At 37.9% G+C, this 25,897-nt stretch overlaps 1 protein-coding gene across 1 annotated transcript in view; it reads left to right on the forward strand.

Annotated features, from left to right (window-relative positions):
• The first annotated feature begins 3,845 nt into the window (after positions 1 to 3,845).
• The window catches only part of LOC137235480 (glutamate receptor ionotropic, kainate 2-like), a 364,653-nt gene continuing 342,601 nt past the window's right edge, over positions 3,846 to 25,897 (forward strand). Inside the window, exon 1 of the mRNA XM_067758479.1 lies at positions 3,846 to 4,508. Within this exon, the coding sequence (XP_067614580.1) occupies positions 3,887 to 4,508 (622 nt within the window). The 5' untranslated portion in view covers positions 3,846 to 3,886. The remainder of the gene's footprint in view (positions 4,509 to 25,897) is intronic.

The following is a 25,897-nucleotide window of genomic DNA, read 5'->3' on the forward strand; positions in this document are numbered from 1 at the left end:
CGGTTAAGTTATTACTTCTCTTTAAAGTTTTTTTGTGCACTAACAATTGTTTTAGAACAATTTTTTAAGGATTTTGGTACAGACCAATATAGGTAATTGGCAACAATGGGAAACAATATTTTATTTGAACTGAAAACGAGCGAAGCAGTAGTTCTCTCACCGTTTGGCGTGTACAAATATATACATATGTAGAGATGAAACATTTGATCAACGCGACAATTGAGCATTTGGAGCTATATACTCAGGGAGGTTTGTGAACATAATGCATCCTATAGATGGCAATTTCGATAGTTGCACAGATTTTCGAATTTACAAAAAACTTTTTCTATTATTTATAAACAAATAGAGTAATATTCGTTAACAAAATTAGGCCTATGCACTGCGGCTGATCAATACGAATCGATTCATATAAATTTTATATGATTTTACGTATGCTAAGTATACGAAACGGCCTGTCAATTGATTGTATGAAAATTTTGTTAGCGTATTAATATATAGATTTTAAAAGGGAGTGGGCCTTAGTTCTATAGGTGGACGCCTTTTCGAGATATCGCCATAAAGGTAGACCAGGGGTGACTCTAGAATGCGTTTGTACAATATGGGTCTCAAACGAAAGGTGTTACTGAGTATTTTAAAAGGGCGTGGGGCTTCGTTCTATAAGAGGACGCCGTGTCGAGATATCGCCATAAAGGTGGACCAGGGGTGACTCTAGAATGTGTTTGTACGATATGGGTATTAAATTGAAGGTATTAATGGGGGTTTTAAAAGGGAGTGGTGGTAGTTGTATAGGTGGTCGCCTTTTCGAGAAATCCCCATAAAGGTGGACCAGGGGTGACTCTAGAATGCGTTTGTACAATATGGGTATCAAACGAAAGGTGTTAATGGGTATTTTAAAAGGGAGTTGGCCTTAGTTCTATAGGTGGAAGCCTTTTCGAGATATCGCCATAAAGGTGGACCAGGGGTGACTCTAGACTTTGTTTGTACGATATGGGTATCAAATGAAAGGTGTTAATGAGTCTTTTTAAAAGGGAGTGGGCCTTAGGTGGTCGCCTTTTCGAGATATCGCCATAAAGGTGGAACAGAATATGTTTTTACGATATGGGTATCAAATTAAAGGTATTAATGAGGGTTTTAAAAGGGGGTGGTTGTAGTTGTATATGTGAAGGCGTTTTCCAGATATCGACCAAAATGTGGACCAGGGTGATCCAGAACCTCATCTGTTGGATACCGCTAATTTATTTATATATGTAATACCTGCCAAGATTTCAAGGGTTTTTTATTTCGCCCTGCAAAACTTTTTCATTTTCTTCTACTTAATATGGTAGGTGTCACAACTATTTTACAAAGTTTTTTCTAAAGTTATATTTCGCGTCAATAAACCAATCCAATTACCATGTTTCATCCCTTTTTTCGTATTTGGTATAGAATTATGGCATTTTTTTCATTTTTCCTAATTTTCGATATCGAAAAAGTGGGCGTGGTCATAGTCGGATTTCGTCCATTTTTTATACCAAGATAAAGTGAGTTCAGGTAAGGACGCGAACTAAGTCCAGTAAAGATATGCTGATTTTTGCTCAAGTTATCGTGTTAACGGCCATGCGGAAGGACAGACGGACGACTGTGTTCAAAAACTGGTCGTGGCTTCAACCGATTTCGCCCAATTTCACAGAAAACAGTTAGCGTCATAAAATCTATGCCCCTACCAAATTTCAAAAGGATTGGTAAATTTTTGTTCGACTTATGGCACTAAAAGTATCCTAGACAAATTAAATGAAAAAGGGCGGAGCCACGCCCATTTTGAAATTTTCTTTTATTTGTGTATTTTGTTGCACCATATCATTACTGGAGTTGAATGTTGACATAATTTACTTATATACTGTAAAGATATAAAATTTTTTGTTAAAATTTTACTTTACAAATTTTTTTTTTTTAAGTGGGCGTGGTCCTTCTCCGATTTTGCAAATTTTTATTAATCGTACATATAGATTTGGAGTAACGTTCTTGCCAAATTTCATCATGATATCTTCAACGACTGCCAAATTACAGCTTGCAAAAATTTTAAATTACCTTCTTTTAAAAGTGGGCAGTGCCACGCCCATTGCCCAAAATTTTACTAATTTTCTATTCTGCGTCATAAGTTCAACTCACCTACCAAGTTTCATCGCTTTATATGTCTTTGGTAATGAATTATTGCACTTTTTCGGTTTTTCGAAATTTTCGATATCGAAAAAGTGGGCGTGGTTATAGTCCGATATCGCACATTTTAAACAGCGATCTGAGATGAGTACTCAGGGACCTACGTGCCAAATTTCATCAAGATACCTCAAAATTTACTCAAGTTATCGTGTTAACAGACGGACTGACGGACGGACGGACGTGGCTCAATCAAATTTTTTTTCGATCCTGATGATTTTGATATATGGAAGTCTATATCTATCTCGATTCCTTTATACCTGTACAACCAACCGTTATCCAATCAAACTTAATATACTCTGTGAGCTCTGCTCAACTGAGTATAAAAATTAGAGTTTCATTAATGATGACATGTAGAACAAATTATGTTATGCGGCATATTCGAAGATTGCCGAGCAAAGCTCGATCACCCAGGTACTATGTAGTTAAGAATGCATAATACAAAAGGAGTGCCGTTAAGAATCATTTCCGGAGGGAGTCCCCAAAACCTTCCAGGAATGACCCCAATAGAGTCCCCAAAACCATCCTAAAATTACCCCCAAAAACCCCGAGAAATTTCTCAAAACCATACCGAAATGGCCCAAATGGGAGTCCCCAAAACCATGCCGTAATTGCCCCCAAATGACCCCGAAGGAGACCCCTAAACCATCTCGGAATGACCCGGAGGGTGTCCCCAAAAGAATACTGAAATGACCCCGGGAGGACCCTAAGGGTGTCCTCAAAACCATCCAGGAATAACCCCTAAAGACCCCGAGGTAGCCCCCAAAGCCATACCGTAATGACCCTAGAAGGACCATAAAATCATCTCTTAATGACCCTCAAATGACCCCGAGGTAGTCCCTAAAATCATCCCAGAATGACCCCGGGAGGACTCTAAGGGTGTCCCCAAAACCATCCCGTAATGACCCGAGGGTGTCCCCAAAACTATACTGATCCGTATGGAGCTTTCCCATGGTCGCCGGTAATCAACTTTTTTCTCGGCAGCGGTACGAAGTTCTTTAGAGATATGTTCACACTGCTCCCTCATTCCGGCTTTTTTTACTTGTACTCACAGAGAATAAGTGTGAGAATCGAGTTGTAAAATCATTGAAAAATCTCTTGCGATTGCAACCTTTCGACGTCGTCTTTCCATGTGCTTTTCAGTCCTTGGTTTTAGCCGCGCAGAGGCAGGCGCGCATTTTGGCTGGGACGAGATAATTATTCGAGTCGATGGTAGGTCCTCGGATCTAAAACTCTGGAGGCGTGCTTTTCCTCCATCACAACCTGGCCGTTCTGATTGCGTGTAATTCGATTGGGGGACATCCCTGAAACTTGATGCGTATTTTTTGCATGTACCCCGTGCTGGAAATGACTATGTTTCGAGCACCGGAGAAGTCGATATTTCATTGAAATTTACAAATGTATTAATGCCAAAATGAGCAAAATCGGCAGACGCTATCACGAGTTATAAAGAAAAGTGCTATAACTTCAAAATTTTCAACTATGGCATTGTCAATATGATGATTTTCTAAAAAAATCTTAAAAACTGATTTATTTCGGAATCTCTTAACTTATGTTTGCATTATATTGGTATATCTAGGCCTAGAAGCCTAGGCTCATTTATAGGTCTTATTATCGGTTTGCACATTGTACAAGGATTCAGAATTTTTTCTTTTAGGTACCGTCAGCACCAGTATCCCGTTTATTTTCCTTCATGAATCCGTTAGCCTACGATGTTTGGCTTTATGTTTTAGCTGCATATTTCCTCGTATCGTTTACAATATATTTCGTTGCGAAATTCTCTCACATTGGTTGGCGTGGCAAGTATCCATGCGATATGAAGAAGATTAATATTACCAATCAGTTTTCACTGTCTAACAGTTTTTGGTTTACAATCAGCACACTAATGCAACAGGGATCTGATATAAATCCCCAATCCATTTCGACGCGTATTGTTAGCGCGATATGGTGGTTCTTTACGCTCATCATCATTGCTTCATACACAGCTAACTTGGCCGCGTTTTTGACAGTAGAGCGAATGCTTACACCTATTGAAAATGCTGAGGACTTGGCAAGTCAAACAGACATATCCTATGGCACCCTCGAGAGTGGCTCCACAATGACATTTTTTCGAGACTCAATTCTTCAGACATATCGCAAAATGTGGCGTAGTATGGAGAATAAAAAATCGACTGTTTTCACTACAACCTATGAAGAAGGTATAAGGCGGGTAAACCAAGGAAACTATGCATTCCTTATGGAATCCACTATGCTTGACTATATAGTGCAGAGAGACTGTAATTTGACTCAAATAGGTGGACTATTAGATACAAAAGGTAAAACATCTAATCATATTATTTATATACATACTAGCTTTAACCCCCGGTTCCGCCCGCTTGGAAGTAATAAGCAAAATTTCACAGGAATTAGATTTATTTTTTTATTGAGTAAAAATTATTTATTCTTACTGCAACACATCCAAAGTCAGGTGAATCTTGAAATTCAGTGAAGCAGAAAGTACCAAAAGCTGAAAATTAGTAAAATTGTTTAATATAGAAATGTAAATAAAATTTTGAAATTCCTCACCATTCCAGTGTATGGAAAAAATTCTATTCAAAATGAAAAATTAGTTTTCCGCAAAAAGCGGTGTATTTTATCATAAAAGTATCTTAGACCATAAAACGTCTCACGATTTTTTTTCATACGAGCCACCAAATTACCAAAAATTGCAATCGTCATAATATGCACACATTTCCACGCCACATATAAGGTAGTGATAGAGACAGATGGAAAGGAAAAGAAGTGAGGAAGAGTGCGGTTGATCAAAACATTTCAAATTATACCCTCAGTCCGTTTTAAAATTCCATATTGCATTCCTGCACACAAGTATCAGTTCACGGTAAATATAAAGGTATAAGGTTTAATGTAAGTTTTCATATTTATTTCAAATCAAACTTCAACATAGTTATGAAAGTACAGCTAACTCAACAAAAAAATAAGGTACAAGAGAAGTATATATGTAGACAATACTGATTTTGCAGTTGATTTCATATTTTTTAATAACAAAAATACGTTCTTTTAAAAAAGCATCAAAAAGCAAGACTGGAGTATCACAAAGTAATGTCTGGTCGCCTTTTTTTTTTTTTTTGCAAAAATATCTAGTACTTGGTCACTAGTCACTGGAATATCGCGATGAATATTAAGTAACGCTAGCTTGAGTCGCTCCTCTCCAGTCTTGTTACGCAAATACGTCTTCAATCTACGTAAAGTTGAAAATGACCCTTCACTTGAAGCTACTGTGACTGGAAGTGTAGCACTAATTTGAAGGGCCGGTAAATTTGTTTGTAGAACTGCACATCATACACATCGAGAGACTCTAAAAATGTTTTTGGTCGATCCCTGAGAGGAATTTTCATGCAAATAAAAATGCCCATATAATTGTATAATTTTGAACTATCAAATGGAAATTGCAAAGATTCTAGAACTACTTCTTACCGTTTCCACATTTAAAAATCAGATTTTATTTTTTCAGTAATTTCAGTAAATTCACTCGGCTATACTTCCTTGAAAGCAAAGATGGTCCTATCTATTTCAGCTTCATCGATCTCTGCACATTATTCTGGAATAAAATTTTGTATCTTGGAAAGCAAATCTCGCTGCTTTAAGAATCTTGATTCCAGGTCCACAGAGTACTTGTCCGAGAATGGGATGTAGATTGGTCGCCTATAGTACTCTTCAGCATCTCCACCATAATTGTCTCGACTTTTCTGACGTCCTGCTCGTCGAGGAACAGTCAGTATGGTGCCAATCGATTGAGCAATGTGTGTCGCTGATTCGAAAATTTCTCGGAATGTTTCATCTGCTTTGGTACGCATGTCCTTTATTTCGTCATGGACATCATTAGCATATTCAATGCAATCACTCATGTCACAGTCTTCTTTCTGTAAATTGAGACTCAAACTTTTAGTCAATCCGAAGATTGGTCTGAGTACTGTCAACGAAATTATGAACTGCGGTGTTTGAATTGCAGCAAGTAGCTCATTTGGCTGCACGCAATCAGACCTTACGTTCAGCTCGTCCATTTCTTCTAGAGCGGATGCGATAAATTCTATGCTATCGTAAAATAGGTTGAGTAATGCAAGGGGTTCGATCCAACGGGTTTCGCAAAATTTCAAAGACGAGTCTGCTTGGCACCAGTTTTTTATTTAACTATGTGTTGTTTTAATATGATGTAAGCTTTGTTGCAATTTTGAAAGAAACTGACCACTTGTTTAACCGTTCCTAAGCAGTTGCGAATCGGTGCAATGTCACATGCGTGACAAATAGCCAGATTCAAATTGTGGTTTGCTCAATGAAGATAAGGTGCACTGTAGCTGCACATCCCTTAAACTCACCACTCATAGCTCGAGACCCATCATAACCTGCAAAAAAGAACATTATTCGTAATATATTTCGCGATTCGACGACCTGTTCAGGTTCATTGAGCTTACGATTTTGCTTCGGTTTTGCAAGCGTAGCACAGTTGTCGGTTCCATTGGCCAAAAATAAAAAAATCGAAAAGAAAAGTTTGCCACCAAATGTGTCCTTAGTATCTCTTATTAGAACAGCCTTTTAAAAGGTATATTTGTTTTTGTTGTATTCGAACTGTACTCTTTAAGAATAGCTTCAAAGATGAGGTTATGGTATTGGTTGGTTTTTGCTGTGTGAGCAACTTAAAAATAAAGTGCAAGTTTAAGCTATTTAAAAATACATAAAATATCATTATATTGAAATAAATAGAAATGAATATTGAAGTGAAAGGTATTTACTTCATTTTGAAATAATTTTAGTGTTTTTCGCTTTTTGTGTTTTTTTGATATTCAAAATTTCACAAGTGCTTTTACTAGTGTTTATTTGCACAAATATTTCAATTTCAGCTAAAGTTTTAGTTGGTTTCCTCACCTATCCTCACGTTGGGACTTATATCTTATTATTAGTCAAAGCTTTCTGATTCTAAAGTGTTAATATCAGCTGCAACTTTCTCCCACTAACTATGTTTTGCGACAGTTTTCTCATAGTGTCAACGTGATAAATTATTGTCGTATGTTATATGTGCTCATATGTAACATACGGCATTATTTTATTCAGTCGACGATATGCAACTGTAAACTTTTGTGTGTGTTTGTTGTTTTGTTATTGTTATGTATGCAAGATATTTTAATAACTTTAATTTCTTTATCTAATCCTATTAAACATTGTATTTGCGATAGACACATCTTACCACTTTTCCCCACACATCTACTTACTTTTTGTATGCATGCGGTGAAAGTGGGTGGTTGTGGGTCGGTATAAAGGTACCACCCGCACCAATTTTAGGAAAAAATAATTATCACATATTTGTAAAGCCGTGAGCAAAATTTCACGTTGATGTCTCTACTGGGGGTATTTTTGGCCACCAACTCCATATAAGACCGACCACAGTGCGTAGGTCTAAAGAAAAAGTATTTAATGAAGTGTTTTGTCAACCACAGCAGCACTGTATTATGATTGATTAGTGCAGGCGGTCATGCCTGCTGATATGTATGTTTGTATGCCAATGCAATGTTGGCTTACAGTCACTGCTGTATGAATATTAACGTATGTACTCGTATGTTTGCTTATTTACATTGAAATGATTTCGATGAAACTCAAATACGTTGTTTATTGGTCGATTTTATTAGACACATGTTTTCATGTTTTTTTCGGACCCAAAAAAGAAATTGGTAAACGAGTTTTACGCAACGCCGTTTTTTCGTCTAAAATTCATTTTTTCGTCCAAATCTGTGGTCTATAAACAGGGTGATGGAAAATTCTGTACATATATATATTTGGCATACGTGTTCCTGACGTCGAGAAGAACAAAAAGTTTTAGATAAAATTTTTTCCGTCTAGTGTATTTTGTTCAGGAAATCGGGGCTCAAAGTTTCTTAGACCAAAGCGTCTTGGCTTTAAAGCAGCTATTCGATATGATGCTGTGGTCATATTTTTCGTCGTATAGATCTCAGATATGGCGCGTTAGAAAGGTATTGACTTCGTTGTTGTTGTTGTGGCAGTGCTTCGCCCCACCTAACAGCCGCGACCGATCACAAATTGTCATCAATATCCTCTAACGGGAGTCCAAGGAAAATTGCTGTTTCAAAAGGGGTGTTGGAGGCGTTGGTTCCACATTACAATTAAAGAGATGGTTGTTGTCATGTGGGGACACATTGCAAGCGGGGCATACATTTTGTATGTCGGGGTTGATTCTGGATAGGTGAGAGTTTAACCTGTTACAGTATCCAGAACGAAGTTGTGCAAGAGTGACACGTGTTTCCCTGGGAAGTATGCGTTCCTCTTCCTCGAGTTTTGGATACTTTTCTTTGAGTACTAGATTCACCGGGCAATTCCCGGCATAAAGGTCCGACGCCTGTTTGTGGAGTTCACCAAGGACCTGCTTGTGTTTTTTCGTTTTATACAGCTGGGTTATCAGGTGCCGTATTTCCTCGAAATGCTTACGGAGATGACTCCTTAAGCCCCTAGGCGGTGCTGGCTCATCAATCAGATGTCTGTTTGGATGTTCAGGCTTCTGGGTATTCAACAGGAACTGTTTGGTCAGCATCTCATTTCTTTCCCTGATGGGGAGTTTTCTCGCCTCATTATGCAGATGGTGTTCTGGGGACATAAGAAGGCAGCCTCTGGCGATTCTGAGAGCAGTATTTGGAAGGCCTGTAGCTCCTTCCAGTGGGTAATTTTTAGGCTTGGCGACCATATTGGTGACGCGTAGCTAATGGGCTGGATAATTGCTTTGTATGTAGTCATGAGCGTTTCTTTATCTTTTCCCCAAGTACTGCCATCGAGGGATTTGAGGATTTTGTTACGGCTATGAATTCTCGGAACAATTGCGGCTGCGTGCTCACCAAAATGTAGATCCTGATCAAACGTCACACCGAAGATTTTGGGGTGTAGGGCAGTCGGTAGCGTAGTGCCATCGACGTGGATGTTCAAGATGGTCGACATTTGGGACGTCCATGTTGTAAATAAGGTCGCGTAAGATGCAGTCGGTGATAATGCCAGGTTTCGCGAGGCGAAACAACTGGAGAGTTCAGGGAGGTAGCCGTTTATTCTATTGCATATGTCATCGATCTGTGGGCCTGGGCCTGTGGCCATTATTGTGCAGTCATGGGCGTAGGAAACGATTGTGACTCCTTCCGGTGGTGGAGGTAGCTTAGATATGTAGAAATTAAACAAAAGTGGGGACAGGAGACCACCCTGTGGCACCCCTTGTTTAATTCTTCTTGGTTTTGATGTTTCGTTTCTAAATTGCACCGATGCCTGCCGACCACCCAGATAATTTGCGGTCCACCTTTTAAGACATGGGAGAAGGGAAGACTCTTCCAGGTCTTGCAGTAACGAGCCATGGTTGACCGTATCAAAAGCTTTTGATAGGTCTAGCGCTTCGAGTACTGTTCTATGGTGGGGGTTTTGATTTAAACCGCAATTTATCTGGGTGCTAATGGCATTTAGCGCGGTGGTAGTTCTATGGAGTTTTCTGAAGCCATGCTGGTGACAGGCTTGCTGCAAATTTGCTTGGAAATAGGGGAGCAAAACTGCTTCAAGCGTCTTTGCTACTGGCAATAGGAGAGATATCGGACAATACGACTCTCCTATGTTAGCTGGTTTCCCAGGCTTTAGTAGCGGGACCACCTTGGCCATTTTCCATTTTTCGGGTATGACAAAGGTGGAAAGAGACAGGTTGAAGATATGTGCTAAATATTTGAAACCCTCTTTCCCTAGGCTTTTAAGCATCGGCGTGGCTATGCCGTCTCGGCCCACTGCTTTGGATGGTTTAGCGTGACCAATGGCGTCCTCAACCTCTTTAGCGGTGATGGTGATTGGTGACGTGCTGAATTTGTGTTTAAGTGCCTGTCTGTTGGCCCTCCATCTTTGTCGACCGTAGAATGCATTATATATTGTCGGCAGAAAGTGCTCGCTCATTTTTTCGAATATGACAGCACTTTATCGCCAAAGGCGATGGAAGTTTTAGACGGATTCGATAGGGATTTTACGGTGGACAAAAGTTTACCCACACCGGTAGAGAGGTTACAACCTCTTAGGTGCTCCTCCCATTTCGCCCGCTTGTGTCCATCCATAAGCAATCTGATGCGTTGATTTATATCCCTTATTGACTCCGTCTTTACCCTATGTTCTGTGCATGTGGCCGGAAAAATGTGAAAGCTCCATTTTTTCAACTTTGAGCCCCGGTTGTCCATAGCATCTGAAAAGTGAAAAGTTTAAGAGACGCGCAAATATGAAATTTTCAAACCTCTTCTTTCATTTTCTTTATAAAGTGTGTGCACGTAACACAGAACAGTTATTGGTGTACCTAGCACCCCCCCTTGGATCCGTCCCTGCTGCTGCAACATGTTCTTTGATTTATGGTATAAAACATATCCCGTATAACATATAGGTGAATCAGTTGTGATAAATAGTGGACGCGCATAGAATACATAGAATTTGTGCAGAGGGTGAAACATAGACGCATATTTCAGTTACATCTGATATATCGGTATAATGCGTGTTGAAATTTAGTAGTACTAATTTTATTCGTAGCAATTTCAGACGTGTATTTAAAGTTTGTCGCCTAGCAGTCCATATAAAGCTTAAGAGTAAACGTATATAGATGTGAAAAAAAACACAGCTAATATCAATTCAGTTAAAATGCATGAAAATATTGCGTCAGGAACCCAGACTTGCCTATATACATAAATAAGTCTCAAGATATTTCAATATCACAGTGCTATTCATGATCTGATGTATGAGAATTAATGAGATCATTTCTTATAACAAAGTCGTGGCAGCATACAAATCGTGGCAATATTTCTTACAGATGAAGAAAAGGGGTACAAACTCAGCCATTTTGCAGAGTGACAGGTTACCTATGTAGTTCGAAAGTTAGTATCTGAGAGTGTAGCATTTTTCCAGAAAAGAAAATGGCAAAAAAGGAGGAAGTTGGACAGAAGCTTGATTCAGTTACTTGTGTATTGCGTGTCCTGAGAGATATAAAAAATTAAAGGTGCGGCGAACCCACTGTTCGCCGATACTGATTTAAAAGTAAAACACGAACAACTTCAATTTCAATTAATCACAATTTATTACGTGCCACTTGCAAATTTAACTGAAATAAACATCCAAATTAAATTATTAGCTAACCTATTACTGCTAACTATTTATGCTGCGGTTGCAGTTCACACATTTCGCAAGTCGAACGCTTGCGCGTGTAGACAGGAATTGCTTATATTGCAATTCCAATGATTTCAATAATTTTGATACCTGACCTGATCGTTGGTTGCGCGTGTGCTGCGTCAGCGAAGTTAGTAAGTGGAACAATATGATCACATGCCTGGCCACGTGAGTAAAGGGTGCGCCATTAGTTAGTATTTGGATTACAGGTGAGATAACTCCTCCCCCTTTAAAGATCTGCGTCTCGTAGATCAAAAGTTGAAAATCGGGAGGGGGTAAAATTTTGCAGTGAGTGGTTTCGGCTTTCTGATGTTATGTTGTTCCTGATCGCTGTAACTGGTAGGCTTTTATCTAGGCAATATAGTGGGTGCGGATTTTCCTTTAGCGATTTTGTTAACGCTGGCGTTTCCCGTCCAATGTGTAGGAATTTGAACCGGTGGAAGGTCTAGTCTTTTGGTGTAGCATCTCCATAGCAGACTGGCAATGAATAGTGTTGGGGGGATTGAAATGGCTTCTGTAATGAGGGAAAAATTGATCTTTTCGTTAACATACCCTAGATACTTTACGTTCTTCATCGTGATGTTGTGAATATATTCGAAGTTTATCTCGTGTTATGATTCCTTACGTTAGATAGTACAGATGGCAGGGCATGCGTTATAACCGCCTCGCATTTATTACCTTTGAACCATTATTACTCCTGATTATGCCTTGTTATTTAGAGATAAAAATGTCGTTTTCGTTTATCAATTCTATATGCATGTCATTTCGCCTCTTAAATTGGCATCTAGTTTCTCCTTGTTTTAGCAAACGTGGCAAGCAGTCGCCTTCCTCCATTTTGATCAAGGATTCTGATATACATACTGCGGTTGAGCTGATCATTAAACAATCCTTCGTCAATCAGTATGTTCCTTTTTGATTGACGAGCATCCTGCTGAATTCTAGGTCACGCAGGTCAAGTTTTCCTTCGTAGATTCCGGCGCGAGTAATAAGGAGGTTATATTTGTTACGCGTAACTTTGGGCATTGAGAAGACGTAGATAAGTAGTGTCCCGTTTGTAAGTACTGCATTTGCATCAGAACTGTGACATATTGTTGGAGGTTGACGACGTGTACCAGCTTAAATCACCCACCGATGATTCCCCAATTCGGTCCTGGATTGTTGCGATTGATGCCTTGTAATTGAAAATATGGAATCCGCTGATGGTCGATGCCAGCAGTGGGAATTTGCAACGCCAAATGTTATATCTAATTTAATGTTGTTAGTGGGTTAGTAATCATTCGATTCTATGAATGTAGGTTATTGTTATTGGGTTAGCAAACAATTTTTCCTGTCACTTCCCTGCCAACCATGACTACCCACTTTTAACCACTTTCTCCTGAAATTCCAACACCGTCAAACATTTCGGTGTCAAAAAATTAAAGTTTTTGGGATATTTTTCAGGATGGAAAATATTTCCCATTTCTTGCTTACAAATATCCCAAAACAAGGAAAATAAAGAAAAACTATTTGACGTGCCATTGACGTTAGAAATTTAAAAAAAGTCAAGCGTGATTTTTAGAATTTTGCTAAAATTATAAAATTAAATAATTATTTGCAGTTTTATTGTGAAAAATACAAGCAAAAAGGTGTTAAAAGAGTGCTTTTGAAAAAAGTTAAAAAAAGCTGTTGACCATTTACATATGATAAGAACTGCCGTTTTTATCGCCGCCATACATTTTGTAAGTACTCAAAATAATGTGTCTTAATATATTATGGTGTCAACATAATATAGAGATGCAACTGCGTTGATGCATCTATATACTATGATGAATACCAAAATAAGTAAAGTGTTATGTCTCTGACAAAGATCAGGAGAATTGTATGGTGTCACCATAATAAACAAATGGACATGCGCTTGTGCATCTATGTATTATGGTGTACACCAAAACAAGTGAAGTGCTAGGTCCCTGACAAACTTCAGGAAGATTTTATGTTGTCATCATAAAATATATATATGCATGCGCCTGTACATATATGCATAATAGTGTACATCAAAACCAGTTCAGTGCTAAGTCCCTGACAAAGTTCTAGAAGATTATATGATGTTATCATAAAATATATATATGCATGCGCCTGCACATATATATATGCATAATAGTGTACAGCAAAACCAGTTCAGTTCTTGACAAAGTTCTGAAAGATTTTATGATGTCACCATAAAATATATATGTACATGCGCTTGCATACATATATGCATAATAGTGTATATCAAAACGAGTTCAGTGCTAGGCCCCTGACAAAGTTCAGTAAGATTTTATGATGTTATCATTAAATATATATATGCATGCGCCTGTACATATATGGATAATAGTGTATGTCAAAACGGGTTCAGTGCAAGGCCCCTGACAAAGTTCTGGAAGATTTTATGTTGTCACAATAAAATATATATATGCATGCGCCTGTACATATATGGATAATAATGTATGTCAAAACGGGTTCAGTGGAAGGCCCCTGACAAAGTTCAGGAAGATTTTATGTTGTCATCATAAAATATATATGTGCATGCGGGTGTATATCAAAACGATTGAAGTACCAGGCCCCTGAAAAATAGCGGACAGCCTGTGCGACACTTGGACTTTATATAAAAAATTAATTAAAATTTCATAACTGCACATCAAATTAAAATGACATCAAACTTTCTCCCCGTGTTACAGGATGATGATGGAGGCAACACATATCTTATATACGAACAAAAAATTCCAAATACTATTGATAAGACAAATTTTAACGATCCCTTGGAAGATAAGATCTGCGGTTTTGAAAACGAAAAAGCAGCTGTCCTTGAACCAACTTATGATTTACTGACAGTGGAATATCACATCGTTTACAGTATATCATACGAAATTCCTGTTTCATACTTTCGCACATACCGGAACGGTGAATTGATATTAAATCTTATCAGAGAATTCATCGTAGACAAGTTTCCTACAAGTTACGAACATCTACCGACATGGGTGCCAGAACGGAGCACAGCGTGCACTTCATCCTCAAATCAACGCATTGGTTAAGTAGAATAATTTTTCGGTTGGCAATTCAAATTCTATGAATTTGATTGAATAACGGCCAAACTCAGAAATTGTTTTAAAAAAAGCTCTATCTTAGAATTCGGAATGTTTTTCATAAAAACCCTAACTTCGAAATATGGTAAAATTAAGTTAAGATAGGGAGTTTTTGAATAATCATCCCCATCCAATAGGCGCGACCGAACACAAATTGTTACCCCCAGCAGGTTAGCAGGGTTTGAATATACCCGCGGTATGCATGCCTGTCGTAAGAGGAGACTAAAAAAACAAATAGATTAAAGGGGTTGTGTGGCGCACCCCTTTCAGGTTGCCAGCGCAATATATAGCTTCTCCAAACGCAATTGTCAACCTCACCTATCCATGGAGAATCCTGTTTCATTAACAGCCGAGGCTCTGGCGACCCCGAACTCCTCATGAATCTAGGGGGTGGGAGGGCGCTATGGCCTAGAAGGTCGCATGTGGTAATAAAAAATCGTTTCCGAGATGGTCGGGATTGGTAACGGAACGTACCGGGTCTGCATCCGACGAAGGACCATCAACATCGATAACACTCCCAAAGACCTTGGGGAGTGTCCTTATCGCTACAACAACAACAACATCACAAATTGTCATCAATATCCTCTAACGGGAATCCAGGGAAACTTGCAGTTTCAACAGGGGCGGAGCATAGAGGGGGTGTTTGAGGCATTGGTTCCACATTCAATTGAAGAGATGGTTGGTATCATGTGGGGAGACATTGCAAGCAGGACATACGTTTTGTATGTCGGGATAGATACTGGATTGGTAAGAGTTTAACATGTTACAGTATCCAGATCGAAGTTGAGCTAGAGTGACGAGCATCTCCATAGGGAGATTTCTCTCCTCTTCTGCGATTTCAGGGTATTTAACTCTAAGAACGGGGTTCGCCGAACGATTCCTGGCATAGTGGTCCGAAGCCTTTTTGTGGATATCAGTGAAGACCTGCTTGTGGTTTTTTGCTTCATACGGCTATGTTTTCAGGTGCCGTATTTCCCCATAATGCTTACAGAGATGACCCTTAAGCCCCTGGCAGGTGTGGCCTCATCAATCAAGTTTCTGGGTATTCAACAGAAACTGTTTGTTCTGCATTTCATTTCTGTCCTTAATGCGGAGTACTCTTGCCTCATTGCGTAGGTGGTGTTCTGGGGACATAAGGAGACAGCCCGTAGTGATACTGAGGGCAATGTTTTGGCAGGCCTGCATTTTCTTCCCGTAACCTTTAGGCTTGGTGACCATATCTGGGACGCGTAGCATGCAATGTGACGGCCAATTGATTTGTAAGTACTAAGAAGAAACTGGAAAGATCAGGGATATAGTTGTTTATTTTGTTACAAAGCTCATCGATGTGTGGGCCTATGCCTGTGGCCCTTATTGTTCAGTCATCGGCGTAGGAAAGAATAGGTACTCCTTCTGGTGGTGAAGGTAGCTATGATATGTAGGAGTTAAATAGAATTGGGGATAGGACACCACCCTGTGGCACCCCTTGCTAAATTCTTCTTGGTTTGGATGTTACGTTCCTGAATTGCTCCGATGTTTGTAGACCAGACAGATAATTTGTGGTCCACCTTTTGAGACTTGGAGGAAGGGGAGATCCTTCCAGGCCTTGCAGTAACGTGCCGCGGTTGCCCGTATCAAAAGTTTTTGACAAATCTAATGCAACGAGTACTATTCTATGGTGGGGGTTTTCATTTAATCCACAATTTATCTGTGTAGTAATGGCATTTAGCGCGGTGGTAGTGCTGTGTAATTTTCGGAAGCCATGCTGATGATTGGCAAGGTGTAAATTTGCATTAAAATAAAAAAGCAGAATGGCTTCAAGTGTCTTGGCTACTGGCCAACAGAGATGACCCTTAAGCCCCTGGCAGGTGTGGCCTCATCAATCAGGTTTCTGGGTATTCAACAGAAACTGTTTGTTCTGCATTTCATTTCTGTCCTTAATGCGGAGTACTCTTGCCTCATTGCGTAGGTGGTGTTCTGGGGACATAAGGAGACAGACCGTAGTGATACTGAGGACAATGTTTTGGCAGGCCTGCCTTTTCTTCCCGTAACATTTAGGCTTGGTGACCATATCTGGGACGCGTAGCATGCAATCGGACGGCCAATTGATTTGTAAGTACTAAGAAGAAACTGGAGAGATCAGGGATATAGTTGTTTATTTTGTTACAAAGCTCATCGATTTGTGGGCCTATGCCTGTGGCCCTTATTGTTCAGTCATCGGCGTAGGAAAGGATAGGTACTCCTTCTGGTGGTGAAGGTAGCTATGATATGTAGGAGTTAAATAGAATTGGGGATAGGACACCACCCTGTGGCACCCTTTAATAGCAGAACCATCCTGGCCATTTTCCATTTTTCGGTGGATGAAACTTCAGCACTAGTGTCTTTCCTTTAAACCGAGCTCTAAAAAAGGGAAGATTTAGACTTAGACAATTTTGTTGAATTGATTTCTAATTTTGACTTTTATTGTTCTTTTTTCTTCTTAGCAATCAAATACTTCAACCTGCTCTCATCAAAGGATGCAAAAACAGCTTCAGTAAGCAGAACTTTAGAAAAGGTAAATAAAGCCTGTCTCTGAAAGTTATATTGAATCTATAACTAATTTTGACTTTATTTTTTCTATTTTTTCAGTAGCAAACATATCGTTCGGAGCATCATAAGGGACATCATCAGAACAACTTCTGCTGACAAGGAAGAAAATATTTTTTATTTTTTTTTTCATATTAGTTTAAGTTATATAGCTACAAATAATGTTAAGAAAATTCTAAAGTTGCAACGAAAGTGAATATTTTTCACTTACTGCGAGTAATTAATGCTAGTATATACCAAAAGAAAGGTAATTTGATTACTTTTCTTTCGATACTACTATCGTTAAAATTGATAAACGATTTCTCAACATTTTTTTCAAATTTAGAGACACGTAAATGTAACTAGTAAAAATGTTGAGAAATTTTATAAAGTTGTAACGAAAGAGAAAATTTTTCACTCATTGTAAACGAGTAATAAATGCTAGTTATATCAAAAGAAAGGTAATTTAATTAATTTTCTTTCGGTACTACTATCATTTAAATATACATCCGACTTTTTAAAATTTTTGGTAAAGAAAGGATACATGTATATAGCTAGTAGTAAAGTTGTAAGAAAAGTGTGTGTTTTTTACTCCTTGCAAATGAGTTTCAAGTTTAAGCATATACCAAAAGAAACATAATTAAATTATTGAACTTTTGATAGTACTGTCAATCAAATCAAAAAGTTGTATCCCAAAGTTTGTATATTTTGGAAAAACACCTCTGTAGTAAGACATTTGTTTGCAAAGTTATACAAGTATTTTTCATTCATTTGTTAAAAATAACTGACTGGCTCTCTGATAAATATCAAAGTTTATTCAATCGAGTGATCAAAAAGCTAATAAGTCCTTTATTAAATAATAGAATTAAAAACATACTTATCACAATAATCCTTAGTTTTAATTGATTTGAAAAATTTAGCTTATCGATTAATTGGTTTTTAATGGAGTTGCTCTTTTGAAAGCTCGACCTAATCTGCTTTGATACTTCATCAATTATCGAATTAATTACTTTGGTAAATAAACAAATGTCATTTTAATGTCAAAAATCCGAATATTACGCTGTTATTGAAAATTAGTTTATTTCAATGTTATTTGTATTTATTTTTTAATTTATATAAAAAATATTATAGTTCAGTAAATACTTAAAAAAATTGTGATTACAAATAATTATTATTTATGCTATTTAATAACTTTAAGGCCGCTTTATCTTAAAATTTATGTACGATGAAAACAAATTTAATGTAAAAAGTCCTTTTAACAGATGTATTCTTAACATTTTATGATAAAACGGTCTCTACAACAATTGTAAATGAATTTCTTTATTATTAAATAAACGTTTTCATTAAAAATTAAGAAAATTTTGGAGATTTTTTGGGTATTTTGGAGTTTTTTTTAGGTATTTTTTTGGTATTTTGTAGCTTTTTTAGGTATTTTTTGGGTATTTTGGTAAACATTTCGGCATCTTTTAAAAATAAAATAAATTTAAAGCGCGATAACCTCCGAAGAGATCTAAGGCCGAGCTTCTCTTCCAATTTGCGTCGTGCTCCTCTTGATTTTCCCTACAAATTGGCCGGACGGGACCTACATGTTTTATGCCGACTCCGAACGGCATCTGCAAAGCAGATGAGTTTGCACTGAGAGCTTTTCATGGCAGAAATACACCCGGAGTGCTTGCCAAACACAGCCGAGGGGCGACCCCGCTAAGAAAAATTTTCTTCTAATTGAAAAATCTTATTTCTAAAATTTTGATGTTGCTTTGCCCGGGAGTTGAACCCACGGCATACGGTGTGATAGGCGGAGCACGCTACCATCACACCACGGTGGCCGGCATCTTTTAGACACAAAATTTTTCAGATATGGCATCCCTACAAAAATACAACCCTGTGTTATGGGAAATTTGTAGTTAGAGAGGAGCAACTATACATTTTTCCTTATGGCACTTTGGTATAAGTGCGAGAAGGATGCGCGATCACACGTACACGGCTCGCTCAAGGGGAAAATGGATAAAATCCGCACACTGCCCATACAAAATTATCCATTTTTTTATCCACTTTTTTACTCAGTCATTATCCAGTTTTTGACGCAGTTTTGGTTGGCAGGGTTGTTGACTATTTATTTAGGTTTTTTATTTGGTTAAATGTGTTAGTAGAGGTTTAAAAATATATTTATGTTTCTTTAAAACGTTATTCCTAATTTAATGTTGTTAGTGGATTAGTAATCATTAGATTCTATGAATATAAGTTTTTGTTATTGAGTTAGCAAAAATTGTTTCTACTACTTATAGATTATTTTTAACTATTTAAGTATGTTAGGGCTAGGTTTACACAAATTAATTTCGCTCTTATTTTTTGTTAACATGCAAAATTCTTAGAGCTTTTCATTTTGTCGCTTTCTTATTTTTGTTAGTGTGCTAGTAATGAGGAATGAAAGATGATGCTCCGGCCAAGAAAGTGTTTCTATCGGAACCCGCCTATGGAAGCAGAGGTATAGGGCGGCCCCCACTCCGTTGGAAGGACCAGGTGGAAAACGATTTAAACTCCCTTGGTGTGACCAATTGGCGCCGCTTGGCGGAGCGAAGGAGCGACTGGCGCGCCTTGTTGGACGGTCATAACCGTTTAGACGGTTAAGCGCCAATTAAGTAAGTAAGTAAGCTAGTATTGAGGCATTGTTACAAGAATAGTTACAATCGTTAGTTTGTTTAGTTAGGAAAAAATTAAATGCAGAAAAAAGGTATTGTCGTTCATTTTCTTTCCTTGTTTTTTTTTTTTTCTTAGAATCTTTGAGTAAGAAAGAGAGATGTTTCTTATTTTGAATTTTCTAGTTTGCCTCAACCAAATTTACAGTATTACTTAAAATAATTTTGAAGGATGATCTAGTTGTTATTATGGTTAGTAGAAGCAAAAGGAAAAAAAAAACAAGATAACTGGAATTTAGAATGTTAAAAAAGGTATGTCCTTTCATGCGGATTAGGCAAAAGTTATTGTTTTCTGTTTAATTTGCGGATCAAGCGCAAAAAGGCAAGAACAAAAAATTATTCCTTTTTTTCTTTTTTCTTTGTTCGTTTCTTTGTTTTGTTTTACTTTGCGGATTAGGTGCAAGTATTATAATTTTTTTTTAGTCATTTCACGGATTAGGCGTAAAATATATTAATTTTAAAATTTCGTATACTTGATTAGCTGATTAGGCGCATAAGCTTATTTTTTTTTTCCTCTGCGGATTAGGCGCAGATTATTATAATTTCATATATTGGCTTAGCGGATTAGGCGCATAAGCTTAAATGTTTTTTTCCTTTCTACGGATTAGGCGCAGAGTATTCAAATTTAATATATTTGCTTAGCGGATTAAGCGCATAAGCTTAAAATAGTTTTCTTTTTTTTCATTCTACGGATTAGGCGCAGAGAATTAAATATGCATTTGCTTAGCGGATTAGGCGCATAAGCTTAAATTTTTCTTTTTTCTTTTTATCTACGGATTAGGCGCAGAGAATTAAATAAATATTTGCTTATCGAATTAGGCGCATAAGCTCAATTTTTTTTTTTTTTTCTTTTTTCATCTACGGATTAGGCGCAGAGAATTAAATAAATATTTGCTTAGCGGATTAGGCGCACAAGCTCAAAAAATTCTTTCTTTTTCTTTTTTTTTTTTTTTTGTTTCTGTCTTCTCCAACGAATTGTAAGCGAGGGAGGCATCTCCAACTTATTAGGCGAAGGAGGCATTTTTAAATTTTGTTTTTTTTGTGTTTTTTTTTCTTTCTTCTCCAACGAATTAGGCGAGGGAGGCATTTTCAATTTTGTTTTTATATTTTTTTCCTCTCTTCTCCAACGAATTAGGCGAGGGAGGCATTTTAAATTTTTGTTTAGGACAGAGGGTCATACTATTCTCGAACCAGCTACGGGGAGATCGCCAGAATCCCGTTTGGAAGTAGTGTAGCCATTTAGCCTACTAGGGCACGATTCATCCCGCTAACAAGCCCGCTCTTGTAGTAATGACCATTTCCTTTTGTTCTGGACTAAAGGTGTTATCATTTCTCGAACCAGCTATGGAGAATCGTGCTATCTGATTAAGGCACGATTTGTCCCACTGACAAGCCCGCTCTTGTTAGATAAACTACCCCTTAGTACCAAGTTCTCTTTCTTGTTTTAGTTTATTTCGGTAGTCTTTTCATTTCTTATTCAGTATTATTATTTTTTTTTGTTTTTTTTTTTAATTTCGGGCAACTCACAAAGGTCTCGTATTCGTCGTATTGCTGTATATTGTATTTTGTTTCCATGGTTTCCCTGATAAATTTTTTAAAAAAGGATAACACATAAGACAATAGGAGACCCCGTGAATTGCCTATATGTTTTTTGTTTTATGTGCTAGGATGTGTATTCCTGTGTTTCACATTTTTTGTGTGAGTTTTGTGTATTTTCTTGCCACTTAGCGTCGTGACTGATACTTTGTTGTCCTTTGCAACAATCTCCCTCTTATACGCGGGTTTTTGCTTTCCTTTAATCTGCTTGTCCTTAACGTATATAACATCATTTTTGTTATAACGTTTCTGTATGGTTCTTCTCCTATTATGTCTCTCAACCTGAGCCATCTGTTTCTATTTTAATAGTGTTTTTAGGTATCTATTCATTTTCCTGCTTTTGTCAAGGAGTTCCTCATAGTTAGAAGCTTCTGAGCGATTAAAAAATATTTCCGAAGGTTTCCTGTTCGTTACAGAGTGAACTGAATTATTATAGCGATCTACTGCTATATTAACGAGTCCTTTAACCTGAGATCAGAGTTTTCCGCCTTCAGGCATCTATAAATTTCTAGTAACGTGGAGTAGAATCTCTCAATTTGGCCATTTACCTCACTTCTCTGAGATGGAGTGCGGTAATGCTGAATTCCCAATGTTTCCAATAAGTTCTGTATTATTGGGCTAATCAATCCCCGTTTATTATCACTGACTAAAATTTTTGGAGTTGTAAAATAGTGGAGAAGCTTCACAATTTTATGTTTAAGGTGCAGAGTTACTTTGTTCCTAACGTGAAAAAGCTTTGCGAATTTTGAAAATCTGTCAATAAAACTTAAAATTTTTGTTTCAAAAATATCTATTAGAAGGATCTCGCAAGGGCGTGATGGGATTGGTGTAGCCTGTAACTCTGGTTTATTATGGTGTCTATCGTACTTACTAAACTTTCATGTTTCACAAGCCAGTACATATTTCATAATTTGAGCACGCATTCTCGGGAAATAATACCGCTCTAAAATCTGCTATTTTCAGTGGCATTGCGGTGAGCCCTCTTATGCTCCTATCAACTTGGCCAAACATCTCTTCGTGCTTGCTAAGGATTCTACGGAGTTCCTCTTTTGTAGGCTCTGAAATGTTAGGATCGATAGGGAGGTCCGTGTATATACTATTAACATGTGCCGTTTTGTGCTTAAGAGATATTACTGTGTCTGGTTTTAATATCAATATGTTCAATTCCCCTCAAGAACTGCTCTGACTTCTGTCAGCGTATCGTCTCCAAGGATGCAATCAAAGGACTTTAGCCCGGAGGATTAAAGAATGTAGTGGGGATGTCCTTTCCCACAGACGCAAAAAAATGTCCACGAACTTTTCTATGTATTTTAATATTCCCCCCGCCGAAATGATTGTGAATGGTTTTTCCACCGGTGTGGAATTTTGTGCAACTCGTTCGCTAATGTAATTCTTGTTATCCCCATGTATACCAAGAATTCTAGAGTTCCCTGATGTGGAGTGGAATACTCTAAGTTTGTTACGCCGGACACGAGGCCCCTGCCGTAAAATTTAGTTGATCGCCATCGCCTTGCCCCTGACCGTGTTCGATCGTAGCGTCTTCTCCTGCTTCCCCATCCACTTGTATTAAGTGAAACAACTTCTGTTGTTTACTTGGCCCCCTGCTTGATTGGCCTAAGAACCTTCCCGAACGTGTGCCCCTTTTTAAATTGTCAAAGTTCTGTATTTGGCCGGTATTTTAGATATTCTGGTTTGGCGGGAAGGACTAGGGTTTGTTCTTATAAATCCTGGATGGGTAGAGTTGCCTCGCCAATTTTGTGTAGTCTGATTGCTATTTCTCGTTTGACCGGAATTCGGGTAGTTGCAGTTTGGTCCTGCCCGGCCGTGGTGTATACCTGAGAAATTTATAAATGCTCCTGGTTGATTTGGAGCTGCCCTAACCTGACCGGCGTCATTATAATTTGGATTTGCATAATACCGAGGGGCTATCGATTTGGAGTTGTTATTGAAATACCTATTTGGGCGGGGCTGGCGATATATGGCGTTCCTGCGGTCGACTTTCATGAACGCGAGGCATGCCGAGTAGGCCTCGGGCAACGATTTGGGTTTTGCACTAGTAGCCGAGTTGGGAGGTCACCATTTAGGCCTCTAATGAACACATCTACTGGTCTTCGAACCCTCTAAGTTGAGCGAGAATGGGGTTAACAGCGTCATTCATTTCCGTTAAGGGCTTTTTCATCTTTTCTGGATTCATGCTGGAATGAAAGGATATACAATCAGGCTTACGATTTGTTACTTACAACCACCACTTCAGTTGAGCTCGGTAAGTTTTGCTGATGTTTGTCTCCTTTTTGGTTTCTTGATTCTTACTTTCACTGTAAGGGTTTTTAGTTGCTTCTTGTATCTTGTTTGTTTTCTTGAATAAAAAAAAATTCTTTGTTTCTTATCTTCACTGCAAGAATTTTTATCCTTTGTACACATAACTAAATAAAATTTCACTTGGAACGCGAACCCTGCACCGCACTGCTTGGGCGCCAGTTAATCTCTCGTGTCCTGACAGATATAAAAAATTAAAGGTGCGGCGAACCCACTGTTCGCCGATACTGATTTAAAAGTAAAACACGAACAACTTTAATTTCAATTAATCACAATTTATTACGTCCCACTTGCACGTCCCAAAATTAACCGAACTAAACATCCAAATTAACTTATTAGCTAACCTATTACTGCAAACTATTTATGATGCGGTTGCAGTTCCCACATTTCGCAAGTCGAACGCTTGCGCGTGTAGACAGGAATTGCTTATATTGCAATTCCCATGATTTCAATAATTTTGATACCTGAACTGATCGTTGGTTGCGCGTGCGCTGCCTCAGCGAAGTTAGTAAGTGGAACAATATGATCACATGCCTGGCCACGAGAGTAAAGGGTGCCCCATTAGTTAGTATTGGGATTACAAGTGAGATAACTTGTATATTCCGACACAAACTCTTAATATCGTCGATTCGCTTGAATGCACTAAATGAAGAATTTTGTTTTCAATTAATTTTTTCGCCGCCCTTCTTATTGGCTCCATCAATGGCAAGCTTTATAAAATCACAACGAGGCACATGTGCTTTTGAAATAAATTATTAATTCAGTATTGTATCACTTTTATTAGGCTCAACTTGTGACTAGAATCTATGACGAAAATAGTTTGTTAATCGATCGAAATATTTAACCACCAAAACAAGGCCTCTCGTTCTGACAAGTCCGTTGTTTCATCAACCATCACCAAAATTAGTTTTTTGTAAAATCCGACATTACTCCTTTATGTGCCGCAATTGCCTTTGTTCTGCTACAATTAAATGATTGAACAATTTTTGAATCTGTGCAGTAGTGAAAAAGAAGAAAATATCAAAATCGTGGCTACTTGTTTATAAAGCACCAAAATTGACAAAAAGGTACCAGCGCACCAAACACAGCCCGAAGTGCCAACCGTGCTTTTCACCGTGTTTTTTTCCAACAGCCATAAAGAGAAACGCCAGTAACCTCAATAGAAATCAGCGAGTAGTTTAGGTTCGAAGCAAGCATGTAAAATGATGACTCTTATTGATTTAGCCTCTTTGGCGCAACATTCGAACGTTTATACTTAATCTAACATCATCAGCAGAATCAAACTGAATGTTCGCATCGAACTTTATTTAACATTATACCAAAGAGTTTGCATGAAACCCTTTAATACAATTTATTTAATATCCTACCAAAGAGCATACATAACAAGAAAATTCAGCAAAGAGCACAAATCAACAAGAGACATCACTTAACATGTTTGCTTCGAACACAAACTACTCGCTGATCAAGATTGTGGTTACTGACATTTCTTTTTAAGGCTATCCGCAAAAATACGACGAAAACCATGGTTGCCACTTCGGACTCTGTTTGGTGCGCTGGTACCTTTTTGTCAATTTTGGTGCTTTTTAAGGAAGAGTAGCGACGATTTTGATATTTTTGTCTTTTTCACTACTGCACAGATTCAAAAATCGTTCAATCATTAAATTGCAGCAGAACAAAGGCAATTCCGGCACATAAAGGAGTAATGTCCGATTTTCAAAAAAACAAATTTTTTATATATGTAATTTGTGAAACAACGGACTTATCAGAACAAGAGGTCTATTTTTGGTGGTTAGATGTTTCGATCGATTAACAAACAAATTTTGTCAAAGATTTTAGTAACTCAATTAGAGCCTAAATAAAAAGATGATCGCGAAAAAATTAATTGATGACAAAAGGCGAATTGACTTGAACTAGGTAACCTGTCACTCTGCAAAATGGCTAAGTTTGTACCCCTTTTCTTATTATGTACCAAATATTGCCCCGATTTTGTTATGCCACGATTTGTATGCTGCCACGGCTTTGTTATAAGAAATGATCTCATTAATTCTCATACATCAGATGAAGAATAGCACCGTGATATTGAAATATCTTGAGACTTATTTATGTGTATGGGCAAGTCTGGGTTCCTGACGGAACATTTTCATGTATATTATGAGAATATTCCCGAAGCTTTGGCGAAATTTTACATTCCTTAGACGAGAGGCTGATGTTCGTAGATTATCCAACGAGACAATGTCA

The sequence above is a fragment of the Eurosta solidaginis genome, chromosome X, assembly GCF_040869045.1.
Source record: "Eurosta solidaginis isolate ZX-2024a chromosome X, ASM4086904v1, whole genome shotgun sequence".
NCBI lineage: Eukaryota > Metazoa > Arthropoda > Insecta > Diptera > Tephritidae > Eurosta > Eurosta solidaginis.